Below are 13,384 nucleotides of genomic sequence, written 5' to 3'. Positions count from 1 at the left end.
CTTTCCTAGGACCGACCACATTGCTACCAACTCCACAAGGAAGGAGAGATGCAAGATGGACATTAAGGGCACAAAAAATAAAGACATAATGCCCAGGCTTCACAAAACTATTAGAAAAGAAATAACAGCTTGAAGTGACATCTGAGGGAAAAACAAATGAAAACGGCATTCAGAAGAATGTTGCATTGGAATATACCTCCCAAACACAAGTCCCCGATGCCAGGAGGAGCAGACTGCAAAACAAAAACTTCCCGTTGTACCTGAAATCAAAACATCATCTGTCCCACATATCCGGTAAGTTTACCTTATAGCCTCTCCTTCCATGTGATCTCCCCATAAAGTAAAAATAATGAACAAATATAAATTTAACGTATGTAGAATGCCAAGAATGCTTTAACATCCCCAGTATGCATGTATGTGGTCCTGTGTACAGTGGTCCATTGTTGCACTTCACGTGTTTTTCTAAGTTTCTTCCAAATGGCACCTGCACCTGTCTGTCTGCACTTCCACGGCATGTGTTCAAATAACTTAAGGTTTTGTATCCTGTACCTATTGTGTCTCCCCAGATAGCCAGCCAACTTCCATCTTAAATCCATCCAATGGAAAAGGCATGGAAAAGACACCAAATGCCCATAAATCCACAGGCAAAGAATTGACCTCCTCCGCAGTCCAGGATACAAAGCTACACATGCAAGGGGGCACACAGTCTCCGGTCAAACAGCATGATAACCACTCGCCTGCCACTGTGTCCCCCGATGGAATGTCCTGGGCATACCCTCAATGTTTGGACGAACCGAAAGATGAGGAGATGAGTCAGCCAGAAGAGGGGGAAACCAGCATTGTGTCTTCCTCGGCATCCCAGTTATCTGCTGCATCTCCCTCCGCATCTCAGAATCTTCATTCAGACAAGAGTCATTCTCCAGCTCCCTCGGAATTGCAGAGCCATCAAACATCTTCCTTAGAATCTAAGCATCTTGATGTGTGTCCCTCACCAGAACAGAGTTCTGTAAAGGATTCCTGTCTGCTGGAGCAGGTTCTCGGCAAGGAACCAATAGCTAAGGCGCTATGTGACCTGCAAGTGGATATCGCCAACTTCCTCACGCCATCCGCTGATTTCCTGGAACAGATCTTGGACAACGTTCCTACGGATGTGACGGCTGCCGTAACAGACGAGAACACTTGTCAACAACGAGAGACAGACGCCAGTCTCCTTGCTCTCTCCACAACATTTGGACTGCTCGTGGATGAGGGCATGAACCTGCTCAGCAAGACCATGGACAATGTCCATTCCAGTGTGCAGTCTGGTAACAAGCAGATGCACACTGACATGATCCATCTTCACAATGTTATCCACATGGGCTGGGTGCAGTTAGCTGAACAAATGAGCTCTCTGATCAAAGTGCTCACGACACTTGTACATAACCAGCAACCATCTTCCACTTTGTTACATAATGTAGCCCTTCAGCGTACTATAGCAATATCTGAAGGCCATTTTGCAGACTACCTCAGGTGTGAATCCACTCCCAGGGTAACTGAAGAAACACTATCCTCACAATGCGATATTACAGAGGAATCTTCCACCAATTCTTCTGAAAACTCAGCAGCCATTTCTCCTAATTCTGAAACATATAATTGAAGTGCCATATGTTAGCATTTTCTCAAATACACGTATTCTGCACAATGGCGTTGTGCTAATATTTCTCAACAGCACGCTTACTTAGATTAAGGTTTTGAAAGAAAAGAATGATTTCCAGAGCATTGTTTCAAGCCCACTGGATATCTGCAGCATTTTACAGCCAATTAAGTATTTTTTGAAATTAGTCACTGTTGTAATGTGGGAAACATGGCAACCGCGTTGTGCACGGCAAGCTCCCACGAACAGATGGTCTGTTCTTTGCGGTGTTGATTGGGGGATAAGTATTCAGCAGGACCCCAGGGTTACCTCCCCTTTTCTTTTTCGAAATGGTGCCATGGGAACTTTAACGTCCACCCAAGCATGAAGATAGGGCCTCCGGTTTAACGTCACATCCGAACGTCACACCGGCATCTCCGACAGTGCAGCACTCCCTCAGTGAATGTAAGTTTACATTTGCTCTCTCAGTACAGCCCTGGAGTGTCAGCCAGGCTGTTTGTGCTTAAGCCTTGGAGTGGGAATTGAATTCAGAAACCTGTGGCTCAGAGGCGAGCGTGCTACCAACTGCGTCACAGCAGGTACAGATCAGCAAATAAAGCTGACTGTGCTAAGATATATTAAACTATTGTGTGCACACCTATTTCAGTGTGCACTAACAAATGGGGATAGCTCCGATCAGGTGTTTTCCTTTTCTACAGTTATCGGGCTGGATTCTCCGTTTCAGCGGCTAAGGGCTGTCGCCAGCGGAGCATGTGTGGTTTTTTACCACCAAAAAAGCTGGGCGAATCCCTCACTGATTCTGGGACCTGGCTCCCGCACCAAAACCAACCGGAGAGTGGCCGGGTCCCTGGCTGCGCACGCGCACGGCTGACGACCTGCTGCTGTCACGCCGTACAACATGGCGCTGGCCGTGCGTGGACCTGACCCGCCAACACACAGCACACACCCCTGTCCACCAGCCCCACCCAGCCCTCGCAGAAGCCCCCCCCCCCCGGCCGACTAGCAGCGCGGATCCTGCCCGAGTATGGCGCCGCTTGACACAGTGCGCAGCCGCCATGCCGGGTTCCCGCACGCGTGAGATCATACGTGTCCTGCGCTGTCGGTAACTCGGCCCATTGGGGTGGAGCATTGCAGGAGGGCCGGCCGATGGCACGCCAATGCCATTGCAATGGCGCGATGACGCCATTTTGGCGGGCAGCGGAGCATGGCATCAAACCACCGCCGACCCTGATTTCGGAGTCGAATCTCCGCCCGATCGCCAATTACGATATCGGCGTCGCGCAACGGAGAATCACACCTATAATATTCCATTTCCCCCTAGGATCCTAGTTATTGCAGTAAAAATGTATATTCTTGCATGTGTCTCCATTTTTGTCTTTCCCTGATACTGATATACCAGGGCTTCTGCCAAGCATGGGAATTAAATTATTGCTTTGTTCTTGGCATGTAAGCATTTCTGGCAAAACCAGCATTTGTTGCCAAACTCTAATTGTCCTTGAGAAACTCATGGTGAGCCACCTTCTGATCTAGACATTGAGATCGCAGGCGATTGTGGGTAGGGTACTGGATTGGATTGAGAATTGGCTGACTGATAATGCAGATGGTCGGGATAAATGGGTCCTCCTCTGGCTGATGAACTGTAACTAGCGGAGTGCCACAGATTTGCAATCTATATAAATGATCTGCAAGCAGGGACATAGTTCAACAGAGCAAAATTTCCGGATGATACTAAAATAGGTGGGAAAATCGGCAGTGAAGAGGAGATAAAAATGTTTACACACGGATATAGGTAGGCTAGGAGATTGAGCCAAAATTTGGCAGATGGAATTTAATGTGGATAAGTGTGAGGTTAACCATTTAGGCTGAAAAAATAGAAAGACTAATTATTATCTAAATGGAAAGCAGATTCAAAATGTGGCCTAGGCAGAGGGATCTGGGTGTCTTTGTTCCTGAATTGCAGAAAGTAGGTAAGCAGGTACAGCATGTAATTCAAAAGGCAAATGGAATGTTAGCGTTTATTGCAAAACAACTGGAGTATAAAAGTAGAGAAGTGCTGTTGCAATTGTATAGGGTGCTGGTGAGACCACATCTGGAGTATTGTGTCCAGTTTCCCTATTTGAGGAAGGATGTGGTGACATTGGAGACAGTTCAAAGGAGGTTCACCAGGTAGATTCCGGGGATGAAAGGGTTGAGGTATGAGGAGAGATTAAACAGTTTGGGCTTGTACTCGCTGGAATTTAGATGGATGAAAGGGGACCTGGTTGAGGTATATAAAATACTAAACGGGTTGATAAAGTAAACGTAGACCAAATGTTCCCCTGTGTGGGGCAATCTAGAATTAGAGGTCACAGATATAGGTTGAGTGGTGATAGATTTAGAACTGAGATGAGGAGGAACTACTTCTCGCAGAGGTGATAAATTTGTGGAACTTGCTGCCTCATATTGTGGTGGAATCGGAGTCATTAAATGGTTTCAAGAGGGTGATAGATATATTTCTGAGAAACAAAATGGGTTAAAGGGATATGGGAAATAGGTGAGGAGGTGGATTTAAGACCAGGAAGAGCTCAGCCATGATCTGATTGAATGGCGAAGCAAGCTCAAAGGCCTGAATTGCTTCTAATTCCTATGTTCCTTCTTGCACTGCAGAAGGTGTAGGTACACCTAATATGCTGTTAGGGAGGGAGCTCCAGGATTTTGACCCATCGATAGTGAAGGAATAGAAATATATTTCCAAGTTGGAATGGTGTGTGGCTTGAAGGGGAACTTTTAGGTGGTAGAGTTCCCATGCCCTTATCTTCTAGATCAGCGTTCTTCAAACTTTTTTTCAGGGCACCCATTTTTACCAACCGGCCTACCTTCGGGACTCAACCCGGCCAACCATCGCGACCCATGCCGGCCTACCTGTGCGACCCGCCATTTTGTTTGCTGCTGACAAAAATGGAGGAAATGGTGTTGGGTTCCTTTGGCCCTCGTACACGCTCCTCCAATGGAACCTGTTGGATGAAGGTGAAGCCTTCCGGTGTCGGAAAGTATGGGGTCTCCATCTGTCCAAAGTTCTGTATTTTTTTCCTGTAAAATTTTATCAAATAAAACCCCCCCCGGACTTGTTAAACAAAAAACTACGACCGTTTAATAAAAAAGTGGCGGCACTTTGCATGTGTGCATGATCATCAGTGCGCGTGTGCATAGTTTTGCGCATGTGCGCCGATGATCGGGCACGCTTGCGCAGTGCGGCCGCATTTTTTTTACATGTTCACGGCCATTTTGAAGGCCGCTTGCAGACGGCGTTATTACCAGCCGGCTGCTGCGGCTGTTGCGCACAGATTTGCGCGATCGGGAGCGCCACGATGGATGGCTCCGCGACCCTCCTGACACCCGCCGGCGACCCACCCGCGCGCGCCCCCGAGTTTGACAATGCCTGTTCTAGATGCTGGAGGTCACTTGGACGAAACCTTGGTGAGTTACTGTAGTGCATCTTATAGATGGTACTCACTGCTACCAATATCCATTGGTGACTGAAGGAGTCAGTATTTAAGGTGGTGGATGGGTGTCAACCAAGCTAGCTGCTTTTTTCTGTCAGCTCCAACATACGATATTCCATCACATGTGACTTTTGCTCTGTAGATGGTGGACTGACTTTAAGGAGTGAGAAGGTGTGTTACTTGCTGCAAAATTCCCAGCCTCTGACTTGCTCTTATAGCCATGGTATTTATATGGCTAGTCCAGTTCAGTTTCTGCCGATGGTAACCTCCAGGATGTTGATAGTGGGGGATTCAGTGATGGTGATGTCATTGGATGTCACGGTCAGATGGTTAGATTCTCTCATGTTGGAGATGGTCATAACCTGGCTCATATATTAATTACCATCTATCAGTCCAAGCCTGAATGTGTCTGGGTTGTGCTGCATGAGGGCATGCATTCCCCCACTGAGACAGATTTATAACATTTTGGGAGCGATCAAATGGCCACTCTGTGTCCGAAAAGCAGCTCGCTGCAGCGCAGTGTGGCCGATAAAAGCTGGTAGACCCCGCTCATTGATTTACCCGGCACACAACGCCTCGCGAGATCGAATGCAATCGCGCGAGACATTGCAATGTAAATCCCACCCATAGTGGGCCGGGTCATTTTTTAGCAAATCTGCATGTTAGAGCGAGTTAGCTAGTCTCACTTTAACGCGCAGATTCCCCAGTTACCTAAGGCGTGGGATCAATTTCCTTCACCTCGGAGACCTCAGGCGATTGCCGTTCAGTACCAGTCTCCACAAACAGGGACCAGATGGAACGGCACTCTTGGGGGCCATTAAAATATTGTATATGTATCCATTTAGTAAATACACCATCTGATTAGTAATACCCCTGTATTGTGATGCAAAGCCATATCTGGCTACTTGAAACACTGTCCATTAATTTTCTTTGCTCTTTATTGATGCTTGATGCTTCCTGCTGCAGCAGGACAAACTGTTTTCATGACCATGATCATTGCTGAGCACTGCTTCGTGTTAAATGTAAAACCTGATTTGAGGGCGGATTTTAAGAAAGTGAAGTGAATCAGATTATCCTCCCACTCCCTGCCCCCCTCCCACCCCAACCCAAAATTGCCTAATTGGCTTTACAAGTCCACAAATTATGTTATTTAACTGTGCAGTTAGAATTGTGCCATCAAATGTAGAGAAACATCATTAGTAACCAGTCTTTGCAGTTGAGGCAAATGTCATCCAGTTGATACTAACATTACTGAAAGGTAGATTATCACCCCCTCCACACCGGCAAGTTTAATCTGATATCAATATCTGAGGTGAATTCAAAATGTAATTAAATGGACACACAAGTGACCTCAGGCAAATATAACCAGGGTTTTGCTTATTGAGAGTATTTGTAAAATTAAAATGTTGGTAATTAAAAGTGATCGGTAAAATGGCATACTAGGGAGATGACTCACTAAAGGCTAAGAGACTGGAATATAATGAAGTTTGCTTTGTTTTTCTTTTGAATCGCAGGAACTTCGCGGAGATCCAAGTTCTTTGGTACATTTCCAGGAAACTATGTGAAGCGACTATAAGATTTTATACATATTTGTATACACATTGCTTTTGAGTTTAGCACAATAACCTCTGCAGCTCTCATTAAAAGAAGCTCAGTCTGTAGACACTCAACAAAAAAAAGGACAACCTTTGTGTCAGTTGTACGATTGACTACAGCTAACTTCGGAAGCATTGCATCATTTGGCATCGTCTTCAGCCAAGTAATAAGGTCAATTTGAAACAAAGTACTGATCATGCCATCTGGAGGTCGCTCTACGTTCCCTTCAGGATATTCCAAGAACAATTGGTTTTTATTATTACGGTGCACTTATTTGATCAACCATTTTTTCCCCCTATGTATGTAAACCTAGTCAATGCCTATTTATTCTTCCGAGTACAGGAGCTCACAGTGGTCTATCACTAACGTTTATTATTGACACGATTTTAAGTAGAAGAAACACATAATACATTCAGCAAGTACTCGACCAGGCTCTCGTACTGCTATAATAATTTGGCACTTTCCAAACTAGAGGTGAAGAAGCTCTGTAATCTGCTCTATTTTTCCTCCAACAGTTCACTTGATTTATTTTGCTGCTGCTAACATATGGAAACAAAAGTGTCACATTTTGTACAGGTTGTTTGAAAATCGATGATTGCTCTTTTCTCACTTGTCCCCCTGCCCCACAATTTTCTTTTTTTTAAATGGCGGTTTAGAAAACATAGCAAAAAAAGTCCGGTTTCACGATAGACTGTCAGGTTGATCAGGCCACATGACTGTCCTTTGAGGCAAGCCACATTCAGGCTCCCAAACCGAATGGTCATATTTAACACGGTGGCTCCTTGGGGTCAGCATTCACTGAAGAATGGGGATACGTCACTGTTATATGATGCGGCTTGAAAGTAGATTCAACAGCGGCAAAGTATTTTGTGCTCCAGCCCTGCTCAAGAAGATTTTTAAGTGAGATGGTGCACATCTTTAAATCCACTTATTCAAAATCAGTCATGTTATTCCATTGTGTTCTGCAAAACTTGTCTATTAATGTGGAAATGCTTCTGCCATGCTTTCTTGTACGTTTGAAGTTCCTAAGAGAATTTCCAGGTACAATTTGTTTATAAACGGCTGAATAATTGAGAGCTTTCTTCTAATACATTCTGGACTAAAACATTTAAGACATTTTCTAAGCTACTCAATATTTGTTCAAAATGGAAGGTTCTTTTTATTAAAAGAATTTGAGCACTGTGTTCCCTCTAATAGAACAATAAACTATAACTGCCGTGGTTGGGTATGAACACACACATGGGAGGGGGGAAGGAATTGTTAGCGCTGCAGCACCTTAGTTCAAAACAAGAGTGTGTGTGATTGTCTTTTTAATTTCTTTCATAAGTTTACCACAGTGTATGTTGTCCACAACAGTTTGTATATAAATATATGTGTGTGTGGGTCTGCTTTATTTTGTACAGATGTTTTAGTTGTTGCATTTTTTAAAAAAATCACTACTTTTCAGAAACTTTTATAAGTCTCTGTTATTTCCCCTACCCTTTTTACTAATCACCTCTCCCACGCCCTGGTTGCAAGCACATTTAGAGGGTGCGAGTGTGTATGATAGTATTTTATTGCAAAATTTTGCAAATTGTTTTTCAACAAATGTAGTGTAACCAGCAAAAAAAGAACCTAACTGTATATATATCTTTATAGTTATTAACAGGAAATAAGGAGAAAAAAGATCTGGATAGATTCAACAATACTCTTTTACAGTATATCTTTGTTACACCAAAATTCCAGGTCTAAGAGCTGTCTAATAGTGAACCTGGCCAACGGCATGCAGCGCGGTTGTAAAATCAACACCTTTACTGTTTTATGATGAAACTGACCATATTTGTTGCTTGTAAAATGAAAACTCTTTATATTCTCTGTAACCAATTTTAAAAGAACTATTTCGTAAATGAACACCAGACGATTCATTTTGATGCAGTACGATTCATACGGAGAAAACAACGTACCTTTTTTGTGCTTTTTGTGAATTTCAATCCCTAATAAATTTTGCCTGAATTGAATTTCACCCCTCCCCCCCCACCCTGTTTTGTTTAGTTTAAATGTCTCTTAAACCAGGATATTGATGCATTTTGCAAAGAGTGTTAAGATATCGAGGCACAAAATTCTACTTAATTGGTGGATTTGCATACTCCCATGAGAGAATTACAATAACATGGAGTGTTTCATTCCCTAATATACACAATAGCGCTATTAGAGATCTTGAGATTTTCGTTGTTTGAATACCACTGCTGTGGGTATCATGAAAAGAAAAAAATTGCACTTCGCAACCTCACCATAGCCAATGAAGTAACCATTGCAGTCATTGTTGCAATGTAAGGAAACATGGCAAATTGAGCAGAGCAAGCTCCCAAAAAACAGGAATGGGTTAAATTACAGAATCTGTTTTTAACAATCATTATTAAGGGTTAAGCCATCATCAAGATATCGGCCGCTGCTCCCTTTTTGAAATAGGAACTCTTTCATCCTCTTAAGAAGGCAGGTGAGGCCTCGGTTTAATGTCTCATCCGACAGATAGCACTTCTGACAGTGTAGTACTCCCCCTGAATGGTGAGCATAGGAATCTGTGCTCAAAGATAGGTATTTGTGTCCAAAGATGTGCAGATTAGGTGGATTGGCCATGATAAATTGCCCTTAGCGTCCAAAAAGGTTAGGTGGGTTTACAGGGATAGGCTGGAGGTGTGGGCTTAAGTAGGGTGTTCTGTCCAAGGGGTGGGGCAGACTCAATGGGCTGAATGGCCTCCTTTGGCACTACATTCTATGAAGTCTCTGGAGGGCGACTTGAACTCGCAACGTTCTGACACTGCTGACTGAGTCACATTTAAAGCCATTTTAAAAAACCCTGAGGTTTTTGCTTGGTTATTTTTAGATTACATGAGGATTTCTAATTTTATCAAATAGCTTTGGTCTCTGTTTCTTCGTGTCATGACAGGAGATTGAAGAAACTCAAGATGAATCTTTGATAATTACGACTTGTATGTGACTTGGAAGGGATGATCTTTTAATGAAATGAAATGCCGGTCTTTTTGTATATTGTTTTTCAAACCATTTACAGCAAGTAATCATACAAACTCGAATTCTAATATTAGTAGCTCGATTTAATTCTGTGAAGTTGGTGAATTTTGAATGGGTTTAAAGGAGGGCCCCAGAGCACACTTTGTTAGAGTTAATATTGAAATAATCTTCCAGATGCTTGGCATGAAGAGCCAAAAGGCAAGTACGAATTGAAACAATTTTCAGCTAACTCATTCTTGTATTTTCAAATCGAGCATTGATTAAAACCGCTGATTAATTCCTCTTCACAGTCCTCTTCACGGTATCAGATGTTTTATTCTTTTCAAGGGAAGATATATTTTTTTTAAATTGAGTTGCTTTTGGTTTGGTTTGCATTTTCTGTAACATTGCCAATTAATTGCTGAAAGTAGGATTTCACTGATTCCTGCTTTAAAACAAAGTTACAATGCACTTTCTCCAAGTGGGGAAGTACATCTTCACTGGGCAGTATTTCAGCAAAAAGGTTTAATGGCACTTTCAGGGTGGAGTTAAACTGCACATGGCGATGGGAGACCTGATTGCCTGAACGCCGTCTTGAGATTTCTGAAACTAGTACCTGGTTCTGGGTTTGAAAGATTTGTCTACACCATAGAATCCCTACAGTACAGAAGGAGGCCATGTGGCCCATCAGGTCTGTATCGGCCCTCTTGCAGAGCACCCACTAACTCGGTCCACTCCCCCCACCCTATGCCCGTAACCCCACCTAACCTGAACATCTTTTGGCACAGGGTTGATTTTAGCATTGCCAATCCACATAACCTGCACATCTTTGGACTGTGGGAGGAACTCGGAGAAAACTCCTCAGTCACCCAAGGCCGGAATTGAACCCAGGTTCCTGGCGCTGCGAGGCAGCAGTGCTAAGCACCGTACCGCCCCACCATTCTGTGAGGAGAGGAACCAACTGTGCGGTTGCTGGATTGCTGCTTGCATCATGCCAATGTGTTTAGCACATAGAAACAGATTTTGCTGAATCGGGCACTTTCCTGGGCAGCATAGGTCCCCCCATTGAAACATGCCAACCCCAGTGAGTCACTGACTAATCCGAAGCCGGCACCTCTCCAGTGCCATCAGGAGTTGTGACCACTGTCGATACGGCACTGGGGACCCTTATCAGGGATCGCCAATGGATCTCATAAGTGGGGCAGGATGGGAGCCTAGGGAGAGGTGCACCTGTGAAGGGGTCAGTGGAATGCGAGGGGTCGGTGATTGACAATAAGGGGTGCCTTCCTGCAGGGACCCCCCTTCCTGATGTTTGCACCTTCACTGAGGCACTGAGTGCTTGAGTTCTTTGGTAATATTGCCCCTCCCCCCCCCCCCCCCCCCCCCACCCCCAGTAGGCCCACAAACCAACCCAATAGGGTTTGATTGTTTTGTGGTCCTGTCTGATGAGGTCCCTGCCAACCACTGATAGCAACAGTGGGATAAGATTATTAGTGAATTGGCCTCCCGATGGGAAGGCATGGACCCTCCTTCCCAGAGTTTGATCAGGAGAGTTAAAAAGGTGGGCGGAGTCTCTACCCCATACCCTCCCACCCAATCAAAATATATACTTGCCTTTGAAATTGCCTTCAGGGGGTTCATAAAATTCCTCCCTTTATTTCTCTGTATTAAATTTTATGTTGAATTCACCCACTCTCATGCACCTTGTTTTTGTGTCCTTAAATCCATTGGTTAAGACGATGTTTTGACCAATGTTCCCCAAAGTGGCCTCTTTCCACTCACTGCGCCGTTAGCTGCTTGCACTCCCGGTAACTTTGTGGACAATTTTTTTCAAACCCGAACATGTACGAATTAGTCTAATTAATTGGGCTCACTATGAGATGCCCCACTCCAGCAAAATCTGGACCATTGTATCCAGTCCACAGCAACTCAAAATGGGCTGTGTAGCTGAAAAGTTAACATTTCTGATTTCCAAATGCTCTGGAGCACAGACATGCTCATTCTGTATTGCAGCCTGTATATTAAAATGCAGATTGTTCTCAAACCAAGTGCAAGCTCCAGGACCATATTCATGAAGCAGCGGGGGCTACACTTAATATAGTTAAAATGAAGTCGCTATTTGTATTGTAAAACTTAAAATTCTTGAAACTGCCTTGTGGAATGGTTACTTTCTTGGCTGCAGTGAATAATTATCATCCAGCAGCTGTCACATTTTTGGGAAGCCTGTTGACAAAACTTTTTCTCCGCAGAGGAGTAACAGTCGACATTCAAGCACAATAAATCAAATTAAACTGTAAGATTGAGTTGGCATCAATTAAATGGAATTGGGAACCAGCAGGAAAATTGCATCAGACTCAGTGGCTCCTGATGATCAGCCTTGTTCCTCAACTACAGAAAATAACTGTAACGTTTTGCTAATAAGATTAATTATGCGAGGCCTCAGATGGTGACCCTTGATGCACGATCAATTGCACAAAGACTAAAGTTGGGTACAACTGTGGCTTTATTACAGTCAGATGCGTGGCCTCCTGCTGCAGCTGGTGAAATGGCAGGGCAATGGAGGTCATGCATATTTATACTGTTCTCCGTGGGCGGAGCCAGCCGGCAGGAGCTACCGGCGAACCTGTAGTGCAGGTCCTAACCTTACATCCCCTAATACAGTGGTTCACCACATTCACCCCTTGTTAGAAATGAGTCCGGTGGGGGTGACATGAAAACTATATACAATTAGTGCAATTATGTACAGTGGTAGGAAAGAAAAGTCCATGTTGACGGTCCAGAGTACGTCAAAGGTTCAGCCGGTCCGGTGCTTTGGTGCATCGTTTGGGAGCGGCGTAATGGTGGTGGTGGCGGTGGCACCGATGGTGGTGGTGGCAGTGCTGATGTTGGCCAGTCATCGGGGAACTCCGGGAGCGTGCCAAAGTCCTCTTCGTCCTCTTGTGCGGAAAAGGGGAGGGGGGTGGTCTGGTGGGGTCAATATTTGCGGTGCGGTGGGAGGGGGGGCGCATGGGTGGGGGGGGGGGGGGTGGGTGGTGTTGGGGTGGAACCTGACGGTGCCAGGTCCCTGAGTGAGACAGTATATTAGCGGCCGTCGGGGAACTCAACCTAAGCATATTGAGGGTTGGCGTGGAGCAGGTGAACCCTGTCCACCAAGGGGTCCGCCTTGTAGAGTCGGATGTGCCTATGGAGAAGGACTGGTCCTGGAGCTGCGAGCCAAGTCGGAGCGACACACCGGATGTGGACTTCCTGGGGAAGGTAAAAACACGTTTGTGGGGTGTGTTATTAGTGGCGGTGCGCAATAGTGACCGGATGGAGTGTAGAGGCGTCAGGGAGGACCTCCTGCCAGCGAGAGGCTGGGAGGTTCCTGGACCATAGGGCCAGCTGGACGGGCCCTCCAAACCGTCCCATTCTCCCGTTCTACTTGCCCGTTTCCCTGGGGGTTGTAGCTGGTCATCCTGCTGGAGGCTATACTCCTGCTGAGCAGGAACTGACGCAGCTCATCGCTCATAAATGAGGATCCCCTGTCACTGTGGATGTAAGCGGGGAAACCGAACAGAGCGAAGATGGTGCAGAAGGCCTTGATGATGGTGGCAGACGTCATATCGGGGCATGGGATGGCGAAAGGGAATCTGGAGTACTCATCAACCACACTGAGAATGTACGTGTTACGGTCGGTGGAGGGAAT

General features: G+C 45.1%; 2 protein-coding genes across 26 annotated transcripts in view; both read left to right on the top strand.

Moving 5' to 3' along the window:
* LOC140429208 (uncharacterized) overlaps positions 1 to 8,708 on the top strand; it is a 298,619-nt gene extending 289,911 nt beyond the window's left edge. The window contains exons 25-26 of the mRNA XM_072515922.1: positions 567 to 1,509; positions 6,630 to 8,708. Coding sequence (XP_072372023.1) covers positions 567 to 1,509; positions 6,630 to 6,726 — 1,040 coding nt within the window. The 3' untranslated portion in view covers positions 6,727 to 8,708. The remainder of the gene's footprint in view (positions 1 to 566; positions 1,510 to 6,629) is intronic.
* The window catches only part of LOC140429207 (sorbin and SH3 domain-containing protein 2-like), a 1,121,994-nt gene that overhangs the window by 723,141 nt on the left and 385,469 nt on the right, over positions 1 to 13,384 (top strand). The gene's annotated exons all lie outside the window — the stretch shown is intronic.

Source organism: Scyliorhinus torazame, chromosome 9 (assembly GCF_047496885.1).
Source record: "Scyliorhinus torazame isolate Kashiwa2021f chromosome 9, sScyTor2.1, whole genome shotgun sequence".
Lineage (NCBI taxonomy): Eukaryota > Metazoa > Chordata > Chondrichthyes > Carcharhiniformes > Scyliorhinidae > Scyliorhinus > Scyliorhinus torazame.
This window is presented reverse-complemented; position numbering and strand designations above follow the sequence as displayed.